General features: G+C 33.4%; 1 protein-coding gene across 1 annotated transcript; it reads left to right on the top strand.

Moving 5' to 3' along the window:
- The first annotated feature begins 495 nt into the window (after window positions 1–495).
- LOC114728921 (probable disease resistance protein At1g61300) lies at window positions 496–10,105 on the top strand. Its single transcript, XM_028915875.1, has 6 exons — window positions 496–1,145; window positions 2,165–2,390; window positions 2,480–2,669; window positions 3,179–3,215; window positions 7,329–9,744; window positions 10,035–10,105. Exons 1-6 carry the CDS (start codon window positions 903–905, stop codon window positions 10,103–10,105), a joined length of 3,183 nt encoding a protein of 1,060 aa, XP_028771708.1. The 5' UTR covers window positions 496–902.
- The last annotated feature ends 5,570 nt before the right edge of the window (window positions 10,106–15,675 follow it).

Here is a 15,675-nt window from a genome sequence, read left to right as displayed (position 1 = left end):
TTGGTTACTTACCTTCGTGGACTGTATGTCCATGCTTGTTGTTTGTTTTGTTGAAATTCTCTATTGAAAAATGTTTTTCAACTCTACTCATGATTTGATTTCAGAAACATATTGTTAAAATGCCTTATAAATTTTTGTATATTGAAAATGTTTTATATTTATATATATTTCATGTTATAGTAAATTTTTTCAATTTAAAAGTAATCATAAATCGACCTTGTTGTAGTTGTACAAGTTATTATTTTAGTATTTTTTTTGTTATCTTATTCTTATTAACAGGATGATATTCACTAGTAAAATTTATTTTGGCCTTAGATAACACAGCTAACCTGGCACCTTCAACTGAATAGTAAGAAGGAGAGAAAAACTCTCATTGGTGATCAAAGTTTAGAACAACCGCGAATTGATGCAAAACTAAGTTACATTTATGTAATTATTTATTTATGTTTTAGATCCTCCACGTAATTTATAGGCAAACCTTTGCCTTCATTTATTATTTTAAATATATGAATATATGTTCGTATTGTTGTGGAGGGGAGCTCCTTTTTTTGTGTAGTACCTGCAGGTTATTTGCAGAATTCTTATGAATGGCCTTATATTTTGATTACAAGAGATCTATTTTATATGAATGGTATTGTAATTATTATGGCAAGTGTTTATTCATATGTTCTTAGGCTTTAGGAATGTAAGTTGTCTCATATTTCGTACTAGTCACCCCTAAATTTTTGGGGTGTGACACTTGGTGTACGAGGTAAGCCTAAACCATCATACATGTGATGTTCTTTCATTTTGAGGGGAAAATATTTATTGAAAAAAAAAATTCTAACTTTAGCATTTTGCTGTTTGATTTTGGATAAGTGCGAGCTTAGCATCGTCTGAAAGATCAAAAGTGAGAAGCAGATATGGAGAAATTAGGAGATATCATATGGGATATTACAAAGTATTTATGTGGTTGCGCCAAACAAGAAACTGAGTTTATTTATAAGTTGGAGGAGAATGTGCAAGCTCTGAAAATTAAATGGGAAAAGCTTGAAGCTAGAAAGAAGGATGTGGAAGAACAAATTGAGAAAGCTGAGGGTACCGGAGAGGAGCAAAGGACACATGAAGTCAATCTTTGGCTCCAACGTGTCCACAACATTCAAAAGGTACGAACTCTTCATTTTACATTTATTTTTTTCCCTCTATTTAGTATGTGGTGTTTTTATTTACTTCGATTGTTTCTGTTCATGAATTAGATCATTTCCATATTCAGCTATCAATGATGTTGTTAATTAAGTAATTCCTTAGCTCAGTAATTTATGATAATTTAATTGAAATGTGTTCGTTCAAACCAAGCTAGTTAAGCACATTTAAAATTTTTCAGATAAGTGTGAAACTCATATTATATTGAATTTATTTGAAATTTTCAAGGAACAAAAAACCGGACCGGACATTAAACCGGTCAAGACAGTGGGTTAAGAGTTACTGGTCGAACCGAGGTCGAACCGGGGTCGAACCGGTCATATTAAATAATATAATTTAATTCATAATATTAAAATGAAAGAAAAGATGAGAAGCTACAAAAGTTGGTTTAATGTTTAATAGTATCAAGCAAATATTAATGAAATGCATATCTTCACTATGAAAAATCAAAATCATCACTAAGATTATTAGCATAGACTGAGATGTTAATAGCGGGATGAGGAAAAGCAGAAGTAACAACATCATCTTGTAAAAATAGAGGGTCAGTAATGTCCATATCTTCATCACATATGTAAAACAATGATCAATATTAACAATCATAAAAAAAATTATATATTTGTATAGAAATAAAATCTTAATTATATATATAAAGTTATAAACCTTCATTAGCTAAAATTTGGCCAAAATTTGTTTATTACCTAAAATCATAATTTTAAATCATTTAAATCAAGGACCATTTATTATTTGCAAGTTCTCTCACCCCCTGTCTCATTCACGTGCACTCTTTTTTGTTATCCCTTCCACGCCACCGTCAAAATCAACATGACACATAGGGAAGATACATTGTCAGGTTCTTATTTACTCCCTTGTTAATTAATATTTTATTCCTCCTTTCTTCTCTTTCTTTCCAGCCTATTCTCGATGCATTTTATTTCAATTTCATAACTCTTTTCTTCTTTATTCCCCAAACTTTGAATTTCAGTCAACTTCCAAAAAGGAGAGAGCTTGGATGAGCGAAGAGTACAGCCTCACTATTTTGCTGAAGCGAAGTAGTTGTAAGGCGACCTCATCTCCGTCTTCTTCCTCCCCAGATTTGGCGACTCATCTACGTCTTCTTCATCCGGCGACCTCTCCTCCATCTTCTTCTCCCGGCGACCTCATCTCTAGCCATCATCGAGCTCATCTCTTTCCCACTTTTTTTGGATCTGGTAACCTTCACCTTCACTGGACAATCCCCATCAATGCCTAAGTCTCCATTTCTCTTTCTCTTCTATCATTGTCCACCTCTTCTTCTTAGATCTTCCATCATTGGCTCCATTTTCAGCGTTCGAAAATGATTTTACAGAGAACCGGGTAACCCACCCAACCAGTGGGTTACCCAAGTTTTTATCGGTTGATACCGGTTTGGATCGGTTGACACCGGTTCAGTTTTTAGCCGGTTTAGAGCGTGATTCGGACCGGACAAGTGGCCGGTTCACCGGTTTCCGGTCTGAACCGGCCGGTCCGGTCCGGTTTTTTGTGCCTTGGAAATTTTATCACGGTATAAAAACAAAACTAGTTTCAGTGCTAATTAGAGTGGTGATTACCCCAAGTTTATCATATTTGGATCATTTAGATCTGATTTAGATGATATGAATTTAATTTATTTTTTATTTTTATTTTTTAAAATAATTATTTTAATGTGTATATAATGTAAACTAAAGACGATGTCTTTCTTAAGAACATAATTAAGTAAGCAACATTACCTTATATTAGCATAATTAAAAATTAATTTGAAAGTGTGCGTATTGCGTACATAAAAACTTGATTTATCAATATCCATATTACAAGCTGTCCAATATTCAGTTAAAAGAAAAGTACGTAGAAATAAATATAATTAGAAAACTATGTACACTTGATTATCTTTTGTATGCTATTAAATACCTAGCTAAAAGAATACTTCAAATCGAGAACATTTAGTTGTGAGTATAATGTTTTTATATGGTTTTTTATTCAGTATTCATCACAGCAATAAGCATTGTGTGCTTATTATTGTAATGCAATCTAGATCATCTAAAATCTCATATAGATGATTCAGATTTAAAATTTTTAATATGCAATTTTTTAATAATGAATTTATTCTTCAAAGAAGTGTTAGTTATAGGATTGTATTTATTTTAACTTTTGTATCTATTAAAACATAAAATTAATTAAAATATATTAAAAAAAATTGAATTCAATATGAACCATCCAAAATCAATCTAGATGATTCAAGTTAACATGAGCACTATGAGCATGGAATGTGCTCCAAAAAAAAAAAGCTTCCATCCCATATGAACAACAAAATTTCTCTCTCTCTCTCTCTTTTTGCTACCTCCTTTTACGGGAGAATTACAGTCAAGTTTCACAGAAGAGAAATAATTACTAAAAAGTCTTAATAATAACTTCAACAACCTATAATGACAAGTCCTATAGTGAGAATGACAACTTCTGGAACTTGTTTTTCAATTGTTTTTCTTGCTTGGGACCTTAATGTAATTCTCTTCTCTCCGACCCTTCCACCGTATCCACCACTTAGAGCCCATTTGACGGGAGAAGGGTGTGGGATCAAGTTTCAAGAGTTGTGATTGGGTATCCTCTGTGTGTCTGTCTTTTTGAAAGTTTATTAAGGAGAGACAACACCTTCTGAAGATGAGAGTTGGAATTAGAAGCAAGAGAAGAAGAAAGAGAGAGAGCCCCATGGAAGAAAAAGCTGAAATTTTAAAAGCAAGTTAAAATGAGTGTGTTAAATTCGCTAGGTGCGGTGAGATCAGCGGCTTGTTTTCTCGCTGATGCATTGGGGTGAAAATTCCTAAGCAATTCTCTCCACTTCCTAAACTTCCATTTCCTTAACTACAATGCTTCTCCATCAGTGGTTCTTCGTAGTTGGGTCAGTATCAATTTGGTTCTTATTTTTTGTTGATTTGTGATTGTGATTGTGATAAGAATATTTATTTCTTTCACGGGGATTTAAAAAAAAAAAATAACCATGTTTGCTCTGTCTTTCGTATACAATTTCATGCACTGCCCAAAGAAATAGTCAGCATTTCATGGTACAGTGGTTACCTCTTAAGCTTATATAGACAAGATTCTAGTGATCTTGGCATGGTTGGTGCTGGGTAACGTGGAAAAATACAAACTTAAAGGCTATCCATTGTTTTTTATTTTGGGGGGGGCACAAATATACGGCTTTGATGACAGCTGTAAAACCCTTAATCTTAAAACATTATAACTCATCATAAGACCACTACTATGGTAGAAAAAGAAAGATGTTACAACAACTACCATAGTAGAAAGAAATTGCGTAATTTTAGAAAAATTAACATTTAAAACTTGGTTCCATCTCAAACGCAGTTGCATGCAACTATCATCATTCAATCACAATCACTGGGCCTCCGAGCCTCCGGCTCGAGTAACAAAAGACAACAAAATTAGCCCATCCAAATGGTTTCCAACCATGTAAATCCAAGTTCCATAATCAGTAAAAAGGGGCCTCCGGCCCAATTAAAATAAGAAGAAGATACACTTCCTCCAGTTTACAAATAAACCGGGCAATCAAAATAGTTTAAAAGGACCCTAAACGTGGCAATATACAACTAGCCATACATAAACAAAGGTTAGAGGCCTAAAGCTAACCAAGCTCAAGCCTCTGCGTCTCTTCCCGAAGGCGCACGCCTAGAACCTTCACCTGAAAATATTGTAAACCACGGGGTGAGACAAAGTCCCAGTAACCAACCTTTCCAATACTAGGTACTACTAAATAGGTGCTCGTGAGGTGTCAAGTGGGGCAGTTCACAAATCATATATATACATTGATAGCCACAACAATTCATGCAAGTGCAATGATGCAATCCCATCAATCAAATCCCTCACTTTGGGGGATTTTCAGGAGCCGAACCCGGCCTATCCCTCACTGTAGGGGACGTAAGGAGCCATAAAAGGCCTATCCCTCACTCTGGGGGACGTAGGGAGCTAAAAGGCCTATCCCTCACTATGGGGGACGTACTAAGCCAACCATCATGCATTAATGGAGGCCTTACCACGTGGTAGTAACAGACAAGACTCTCACCAATTCCCAATTAATGCATCATGCTCAAATCATAAGCAAAGAGTAACAATCATTTCACAATTCCAAGATTCATTCATCATAAATCAAAACCCTACAAGACGGTTTTCCCTTTTTATATACAACATATAGTTTGAACACAATTACTATTTGGAGCACAAAACACAAATCTACTCACAATACCACAGAAGCAAGTACTAAGGATTGGAAAGTGGTTACCTCTCGCCTGAGCAAGGAATAACAATCAACAATGTGGCTCCGTGCACCACCAAGACTCACAACCGATCTACACAAGCACACAAACATACAACCAACATATATTAGCTTTCAAACTAATAATGTGGCCAAAACAACACTTGGGGACACAAAATTCCTATCTTCCATCAAAACTCTACCCAACTCAAAGGGTATAACTATCAAAACAACACTCCAAAGTCCTCAAAGTCTATTAAAACATCAAGTCTCCTTCCAAGCATCAATTAGAGTTCAAACCTCAAGGACCCACTATAGGAATTCAACCTCCAACATCTCATTTGAGCAATTAAGGTTCCAACAACAAATCTAAACCGATTAAACATCCAATTTAACCCTTCTTAACATAACCCAATTCACAAAACTCAAAATCAATCTCTACATTATCATCCTCAATCCCAAATCATCCAATTCCACAAACCCTAGCTCCAAAAATTCAAGATTCTTTAAATCCAAGGAAACTACACCGATTAAACACTTAAACTAACCCAATGCAATCAATTAAACTCAAAACAATCGGTCAAAAACCTCAGTTCCAACACAACCTAGAAAATCCTAGGGTTTCACCATAATTCCTTATAGATTCCAAGAAATCCCAAGAAAGGAAGAAGATTAGATGTTAAAATCACTTACTTGAGGTAATAGATCCTTAGAAATGCCTTTCCCAAGCCTCAACAACGAAACCCTAGCAGAGCTCCTCTCTCCTCCTCAGATTTTCTTATTTTTCGCACGCTGACTGCTCTCGCGAATATATAGATTCGCGACCTTTCACCGCGGCGAACTCCATCTTCGCCGCGGCGAACTAATCCCGAGAGGAATTAGTCGCCTGAAAACCTGACTTCGCCGCGGCGAAAGCTTCCCGAGAGGAAACTCTCGCTCGCCCAGAAAACATTCGCCGCGGCGAAACCTTCCCGAAAGGGAAGCCTCGCTCACCTGAACAACTTCGCCGCGGCGTCCCCTAGACTTCGCCGCGGCCAAACCTTCTCGAGAAGACACCCCCCTCTGAAACTCCCGGTGTGCCGCGGCGAAGCCCTGAGAGGAGTACGTTCACCTATGCCTCCAACCAACCTCAAATCCAACCCAAACACCAAGATCAGATTAAATCACTAATCTATCCTCAAAATCAACCCAAAAGAGGCCATTAAAACCCAATCAAACTTAGGATGTTACAACAGCAACCTTGACGGTTAACTACGGAGGGAGGGAGCAGAGAGAGAGTACTTATGTTGTTCAGATGGGATGGAAGCTTTTTTTGGAAGGTAAAAAACCAACATTAGTAGACTGTTAATCGAAAGGGGACATTGCTCCACTTTTTTGCATTCTAAAATATTTTCAGGTACTGAATGTATCTTATAAAATATTTTAAGATATTAAATACACTTTAATTCTGATAAAAATACAATATCTTCTACCTCTAATATAATTTTGTCGAGCAGAAAAATAATAAAATATTAAACTGATGTTCTTATTATTTTTGTTTTACAAAACATATTTTATTTTTTTATTGATCAAAAACCGTTTTCAAACATGTTTTTTATTTGTCGTTTTTAAAATTATAAAAAAGAGCTGTTTTGTCAAGAGGAAACCAAACGAGCCCAGCCAAAATCTTTAACAATATCGTTCAGCTTTTTTGGTCAAAAAAACTGTCATTCATATTTGGCCAAAAAAATTTTCATTCATTTATATTAAGATATGCAATTTCTTATCTTGATATCAAAACTGGATATGGAAGTGTGCTTAATTAGTTCATGTAAAGATTCAGAAAAAGGGGGGCAAAGAAATATCAAACTAACTGATTTTGTATTCGCAGGAAGTGGAAGACAATCAAGTTCAAGGAGCCCAAGAAATCCAAAACAAATGCCTAAGCAAGTGTTGTCCCAAGAATTGCAAGTCAAGCTACAAGGTGGGAAAGAATGTTGCCAAGATACTCACTGAAGTAGATGATCTAACGGCCGAGGGACAAAGATTTGGTAAGGATTATCCAATTACGCACAAGCCACCACATAAAGGAATTGGTCAAATACCTCTTGATGAGACTGTGGGGCAAGATTTGATATTTGATCAAGTATGGAGTAGAATTGAAGCAAATAATGTTGGTGTTATAGGTTTATATGGGACTGGAGGGGTAGGAAAGACCACTTTATTGAAGAAAATTAGTAATGAACTTGGGAAGAGAAAGCCCGATTTTCTTGTGATTTGGGTGGTGGTATCCAAAGAGCTTGACTTGGATGCAATCATGGACAATATAAGAAAATCAGTAGGAATTGGAGATGTTACTTGGAGTTCTTGCAATAATCAAGAGGAAAAATCTTCAAAGATTTGGGGTGTGTTGAAGCAGAAAAAATTTGCTTTATTACTAGATGATATGTGGGAGAGATTGGACTTGAATTTGGTGGGGGTACCCCATCCAAAAGATTCAAACTTTGAGTCCAAAGTGTTATTCACAACACGATTGGAGGATGTATGTGCAAAAATGCAAGCTCCAAAACCACTCAAAGTGGACTTTTTGAATGAAAAAGAAGCATTAGAGTTATTTCATATGAAAGTTGGAGAGGAAACTTTAAACTCCCACCCTAGGATCAAAGACCTAGCAAAAGAAATGGCAGCAGAGTGTAGAGGGCTGCCTCTTGCGTTAATTGTGGTAGGACTTGCCATGGCTGGTGTGAAAGATGTTAAAGCATGGGAGTCCTCAAAAAATAACTTGACAAGTTCTCCATGGACCACTACAGATTTGGACACAAAATTTTTTTCCATCCTTAAGTTGAGCTATGATCAATTGCCGGATGATACTCACAGAAATTGTTTCTTGTATTGTGCATTATATCCAGAAGACTATGAGATTCAAGTCACTGATATCATCTATAAATGGATAGGGGAGGGGTTTATTTGTAAAGGTATGACACAAAACATACAAGACATTCGTAATAATGGTCAATCTGTGATTACGAAGTTGAAGCTTTGTTGCTTGTTGGAGAGTGTTGAAGATGATGTTGTTTTAAGTCGTTCATTTAAGATGCATGATATGATTCGAGAGATGGCACTGTGGTTATCTTGTGAAAAAAATAAAAGAATTAAAAGGGTTCTTGTACAAGAAGATGCCATAACAACATCCCATGATGATGTTGAAAAATGGAGAATTGTTGAGAGGATTTCAATTATGAATAGGGAAGTACGGCATGTAGCACCTGTAACCTATCCCAATTTAGTAACATTATTGTTGAGGCGTTGTCGTATACAACATTTGCAAAACCTCAAATGCATGAGCAAATTAAAGGTGTTAGAATTACGTTGTCCTGATATATGTGAACTTGCAGAAATTGGTGAGTTAGTTCTATTGGAATATCTTTGTTTAAACATAGATGGATCTGAGTGTCCCAAGGAGTTGAAGAATTTGAAGAATTTGAAGGTATTCAATTTGCACTTGAGTGATGGTAATATTGCAAGCATTCCATCGGGAGTGATATCAAGTCTTCAACAATTAAGAGTATTGAGAGTTTATTGCCGGAGGGGAGTTCGAGAAAATAGCGAAGCAGAGGGAGAATTCCTAGAGGAGGTGGAATCTTTGCCAAAAATTGAGGAAATAAATGTTGCAATAGAAACAGAAAATGGCCTCAAAAAGTTACTTCAGTCAGACAAATTGCTGAGTTGTATATATGCTGTTCGCCTCCATGAATTGGACACCATTGAGATGCCTTTATTATTGGCATGCATTTCAAAAATGAAGCGCCTCCAACAATTGGCTCTGCTTCAATTATCTGGTTTGAAAGATTATTCTGGTATTTCTGATGACACCTATTGTCTAGGCATGCTTCAAAGCGTGTTTATCGCTGGTTGCCATTCATTAATGCATGTCACATGGCTCAAGCATGCTCCACTGCTTCAACTACTTGTCATTACTGAGTGCCCATCAGTGGAAGAAGTGATAAAGGAAGATGAGAATGAGGATTCTTCTTCTGTATTCTCTTCCCTTGTAAACCTATATCTGTATGGAATGCCAAAGCTTCAGAGCATCCATAAGACCGCCTTGTCTTTTCCTTCCCTAAAAACCATCACTATAGCAGAATGTCCAAATCTGAAAAGGCTACCACTTCCTTCCAACTCTGCCAAACAACTAATTATCCGCGGACACGAAGATTGGTGGAACAGTTTGGAATGGGACGCCAAACACAATTTCCAATCAAAATTTCAGCCCCTCACGTCGGATGACCTCAACATAAATTTTCAAGGTAAAATACATTGGTAACATCAATGCACACATTATTCTTTACTGTTCTTTTAATTTTTATGACGTAATATAATTTTACGCTTTATAGATATAAAACATAAGCATATTGCTTTTGACATATGTCAAAATGCTGGCCCAGCTCTATCCTTTATTTACTGAATGCTGAAAGGTAGCCATGTCATCGTGTGATTATGTATGCGTGCAAATGTTTGGGTGTGATTCCTTCATCTCTTTTCTCTTCATGAAATTGTTAATTGTTTCTTCGGTTAATTGGCTTTTTATAATTTGCAGATTGGCTTCCTGCTGTGGGATTGGATTTCCTTGTTGGTTCTTACAGCTTCGTTGATTTCACTGAAGGTTGATTAGCTTCTTTTCAAAATAAATTAAAGGACCACCAAACACGACGTATGTATTTTTATTTTGCTTCCCAATTTGTGTAAACTTTCTGATTCCCCATTGCACCCTTCTGTACGTACCGAGCAATGGTAATTGGTCAATAATCTATTTTGAGTTTTTCCTTTCTTGGTGGTCATAATAAGACTCTGAATATTGATCAATAATTCACTGAAATTATTGGCATTTTGAAAACATCTTTTTTCTGAAAATTAAAAAGACAAAAACGCCAGCCTCGGAGGAAAAATCATACAATAAGAAACATAATAATTCAACCTTAGATCTTACCCATTAATTCAATAAATTAAGATTTTTGACCAATCTAACAGTGAAAGAATCTAAGCTACGTGGTTTGGGAATTTAAGAACTAGTATTCATATTTTAACGTAAAATTATATGTTACGTAATAATTGTTAATATAAATAATATGTAATAACGAGGAAACGAAATATTTATTTTTCAATCAAAATATCTTTCGTAAAATTAATTTTAATATTCCTTCAACAACTAAATATTAGCATTAATAAAATTAATTCTTTTAATTATGATAGGGCTAGATGTTTCAAGAACTCATTATAAACATTTAATTATGTAGTTTTTTCAAACTTGAGTCGGATAATTTGGAACAAAGAAAAGACTTGAGTCGGATAATGATCATTACAAACCATAACTAGTTGCAAATTGCAACTATTTGTAATTATCTGGAAATTTAACAAAGGAAAATGATTTAAATTAATACATAATTGATTACAATATTTCTACTACTAAGTGCTAATTAAAAATTATGATGGATGACCAGTTCATTTGTGTGAGGAAACCGAAGCTAAGAACTGAACTCTGACCAACTTTCATTTTTCAGGACAAGTTAATTTCAAATCCTGTAAAGGTGCGCTAGACGAACCATGAATATATGTTACTTTTTTATATTCACTTTTTTATATTGTTTTTATTAGTTACAGATAATTGAATTATTATTTTAACTAAAAAGTAAGTTAAAATTAGTTAAAAATAATAAATACGTAAGAAGTGTTTTTTTTATAATAAATATACCCTTATTTATAGAAAGGATGGGTGGGAAAAGGAGATTAGAAAGGCATATAATTTAATTAGTTGGGGACAGAAAGGCATATAATTTAATTAATTGGGGATAAATGAAAAAAAAATGTATGCAACAAAAATTTAAAATGCTCCAGCTTATAATTTTTTAGGTGTGATTGTCATTTAGGAACTATGAATACCAGCAAGCTTGGCATTTATGCACGTATAATAGTAAAGGCGAACTTCCTAATGCAAAACCAAAACCAAATATTAATTCATAATTAATTACTCAAAACACTAGGAAATTAATGAAGCATAATAATAGTGAAAAAATCAACAATCCAACTAGATTTCAAACAAGTCAGAAATATGCAGTGAAATATGTTCAAAGGCCTAGCAAGCCCAAATTAAAGGATCCCCTAAAATCAAAAGAAGACCATTGCATTCCAAGCCTTAGTATCTGTTGCACAATATGAGTATTAGCAAATACCAAAACCAAAAAGTATCCTAAAACAAATCCAAAACTAAACCAAAACATATCAATTGATGAGGAGTTTTATTATAGGATTCCTTTCTGTATTATTATAGCATTATATTAATGTGTTTGTACGATTTTTAGAACTCATTGAGGGCTCATTGAGGGCTCATTTATCTGAAGTGAGACGCATTATTCATTTAATTTCTCATAAATAGTACAGATTTCAATAGATTTTGGATGATATTTTCATATTGATGATTCATTTCTGTTTATTAATGAGTTTCTCAATGCTCATCCTACTACCTTATTTCTTCTTCTTTTAGTTTAGGCTACTAGTATTATCCAGCCATTATTTTATTTGCAAATTAATTACCATCCTTCTGCTTTCAGTTCCGTGTAGTTATAATTGCTCAAGGTCAATAGTCTTTTGTTCTATCTAAAACTGTTTCAACTTGCAAGTCTCTTTCTTGGTGATATTGTAGTTCTATGGTGTAATGTATGTATATTGTGGTCCAATTTCTTTTCCCTGCTTTATTCTACCAAGCACGGTGGTGTGGTTCTATTTATTTATTAATGGATGCGCTTCTAACAAAAGAACAAAAGATTGGACAGGACACTAAACTGGTCAAAGGTTCAATGGTCAGTGCGTCAGACCAAGATCAACTCGGGATCAAACCAATCATATTAAAATAATATAATTTAATTAAAAATAACAAAATACAACAATATTAATAATCACTAATAACAAAATACAAGGAAGTGTAACAATAGTTTGATTGTAATAATAATAAAGTATAACAACATTGAGAATGTTCATCTTTACCATTCCTCAATAACTAAAATTAATAATCATTGATACCAAAATTATTATTAAGGTTCATTCAAATCTATAGTGATAAGATATTAGAAGTTGAATGATGAAAAATGGAACACATAATAACATAATCATTCAACTCGGTTGATCGCCGATTTACCCTAGTTTTTACGGGTTTACTCCATGACCAGTTTAGTGCTTAAACCAGATCAGACGACAAGTGGCAAGTCTGGTCTAATTTTTTTCCCTTTATTTTTTTCCTTTTAGAGTCAGTGCTTGTATATATTGGTCCCCATATCTAATTCATGGAATTTTTAGCTGCACAATACTCAAAATTAATGCTTTTCTTGCCTTATTTGTTTTCATCTTGGGATGCCTGATCACTGATTTCTTGACTCTTGCTTTTATATTTGAATATTTACGGCAAGGAATTTAGTGCAAATAACATGAATCATATGAGTGGAAGCCCCCACAGCGAACTAGTGAGACATTATATTCGTGTGCCTGAATATTGTTTACAATAATTAATACTGTCAATGTTTTGTAATGTTGTGCGTGTTGACTGACTAACTGAGCTATATGATTTTTAATTAAAGCTAATTAATTTTCTTGATACTTTTTTCTTTATTTCATTTCCCCATTTGACTGAGTGGACTTTAATTTACAATAGTTATTTTAGTTTTAATAACTGTAGTGAGAGACTCGATGATATTGTATGTAAATGTATATTGTAGATTTTTTAAAAGAAAAATTTAAAAAGTTACAAATATTTGATTTGCACAATTATAAACTGATGAATTTTAACTGCCGATGGGGCATTTAAGTTTGAAATGCAACTTCTAATTTACAATTGGGTATCCTATTTGCAAATGTCTCAATATTTTTCCGAAATTTTTTTTTAAGGATCCAATTATCATTAATTTATTATTTTAAGATTTAAATGTCATTATATTCTTTCAAAAATAATATATTGAGATTCTTGTCTCTTGACTTGAGTTGAGTCAAATGATTATCAATCATGACCAATAGCAGAGTAGAACTATTTTTAATTTAATTGTTTACCTAATATTTAGTGGTGAAAAGCTTAGACGCATATTATATATGTGTATGTATGTAACAATTAACAATACAAGATCTGATCCAGCAGCAAAACTTCAAATTAAGAATCAAACTCTAATCACAACTTGAAGCCATAGAAAACGTAATTTTCATATTTCAAAACAAAAAAATTCATTGCTTCATTGCCAACTCGAGTGGCGATCTTTTGTAATGATGATTCCTAACTTGTTCATGCATGTGAGAATTAACGAAAGCAAAAGAAAGAAATCATGGCATTCTAAAGAATAAATCAATGTCCATCTCATCAAAGAAAAATAAAGATCAAGTAAGACATCAGATGCTTCAATTTACTTTTTAAATCCCATCAATTTGCATCATCAACTGTCTCATGCAAACTCATAAAATATTGCAATGTCTTGGTGTACGAAATAAGCCCAAACTATCATACATGTGCTGTTCTTTCATTTTGAAGGAAAAACACACACACACACACACGAAGAAATGACCAAAAATTTATGAAAAAACTCTAACTTTGGCATTTTACTGTTTTGATTTTGGATTAAATGCAAGCTTAACTAGCATCGTTTGAAAGATCAAAAGGGAGCGAAGCTTATATATATGGAAAAACTGGGAGATATCATATGAGATATAACAAAGAATTTGTGTGTTAAATAATGGAAAAGGCTTGAAGCTATGAAGAAGGACGTAGAAGCTCAAATTGAAGAAGCTAAGACTAGTAGAAAGGGGGAAAGGAGACATGAAGTTGGTGTTTGGCTCCAAAGTATCCAAAAAATTCAAGAGTCGCTCTTCAATTAATACATCTATTCTCTTTTTTTTCTCCCCCTCTTATTTAGTATGTGATGTTTTTATTTATTTGATTGTTTCTGTTCATGAATTAGATAATTTCCAAATTCAACACCAATAATGTTAACTAAGTAATTCAAGTTCTAAATACTTTGCTCAGTAGTTTCTCATAAGTTAATTTAAAGTTGTTAATTAGTTGTAAATCGAAAGTGCTCTAAACCATTTTTTTTTTAAAAAAAAAAAGTGTTGTTCAGACCAAGCTAAGCACTTTTAAAAATTTTGGATAAGTGTGAAATCTATATTATATTGAATTTATTTGAAACTTCTTCACAATATAAAAATATCATGCTTACAGCTACGCGTCCTCTAATCAGGTGTACATATTTTTCTAATTAAATTTATCTCTACTTTTCTTTTAGCTGAAAAATTAGGCAGCTTGTAAAATGGATACTGATAAATTGATTAAATCAAGTTTTTATGTATGTGATGTTGCATCTAACTAAAAATTTCTCTCCTACGTAATATAGGGACTAAAATATTTAATTAGATTTTAAATATTATAATAAACGGCATAGGAGTTTTTTTTTTATTCATTCAAATGGGATTTAAATTAGAGATACCAAATTTAAAAAGAACATATAAAAATTTAAAATTAATTATTTACTTCTCTATTTAAGCCTAATTGACACACTATTTAATTATGATGTTTCACATTTAATTTAATATATTTAAATTTCAATTAAGATATTATTTAAATTCAAAATTAATTATTAATTTTTTTATTTAAGCCTTCAATTGAAATCTCATTTAATAATAATGATACTTCTTATTTAATTTAATATACCCAAGTTCCAATCAAAATATTATTCTGAAGAAATTATTTCCAATCTTTTTATTCACATGGGAATACACACCAGCCAAAAGCCCAAGTAAAGAAAGCAAAACGCATGAATAAAGTTTCAAAGGAAAGAAAACGTTGAGGCTAAAAGGAACCATTATTTCAAATCATATAAATTCTATCAACAACTAAACCCGTCCATAAATTCATAATGAAATTAAAACATACCAAGCTTGGCATTTATGCAATTATAATGGCAGAGCGATCTTCCAAATACAGAACCAAAACTCTGGTAAAAAAAAAAAAATACAGAACCAAAACCAAATATTAATTATTAATTGCTTAGCCCAAACTCAAAGGGAGACCATTCCCAGCCTCAATATCCTGTCCATATTATATGAGCATTTGCTTGTTAAAAGATTGTACGAAGCTCATTTACTTTACGTTTCTAAATATTTCTATGTTCCTTTTACCTTTTTCTAAGCCAGCGACTAAAGATATATGTTAA

Source organism: Neltuma alba, unplaced genomic scaffold (assembly GCF_004799145.2).
Source record: "Neltuma alba isolate B1F8T4 unplaced genomic scaffold, ASM479914v2 tig00012582_pilon, whole genome shotgun sequence".
Lineage (NCBI taxonomy): Eukaryota > Viridiplantae > Streptophyta > Magnoliopsida > Fabales > Fabaceae > Neltuma > Neltuma alba.
The sequence above is the reverse complement of the archived record's forward strand: the minus strand, read 5'-3'. Positions and strand labels throughout refer to the sequence as shown.

Excerpts from the sequence above, each read along its gene's own strand:
- LOC114728921 (XM_028915875.1), top strand. The coding sequence starts at position 903 with ATGGAGAAATTAGGAGATATCATATGGGATATTACAAAGTATTTATGT. Across the intron at positions 2,391-2,479 it reads TCCCACTTTTTTTGGATCTG|ATCTTCCATCATTGGCTCCA; the intron begins GTAACCTTCACC and ends TCTTCTTCTTAG. Across the intron at positions 3,216-7,328 it reads AGCATTGTGTGCTTATTATT|GAAGTGGAAGACAATCAAGT; the intron begins GTAATGCAATCT and ends TTGTATTCGCAG.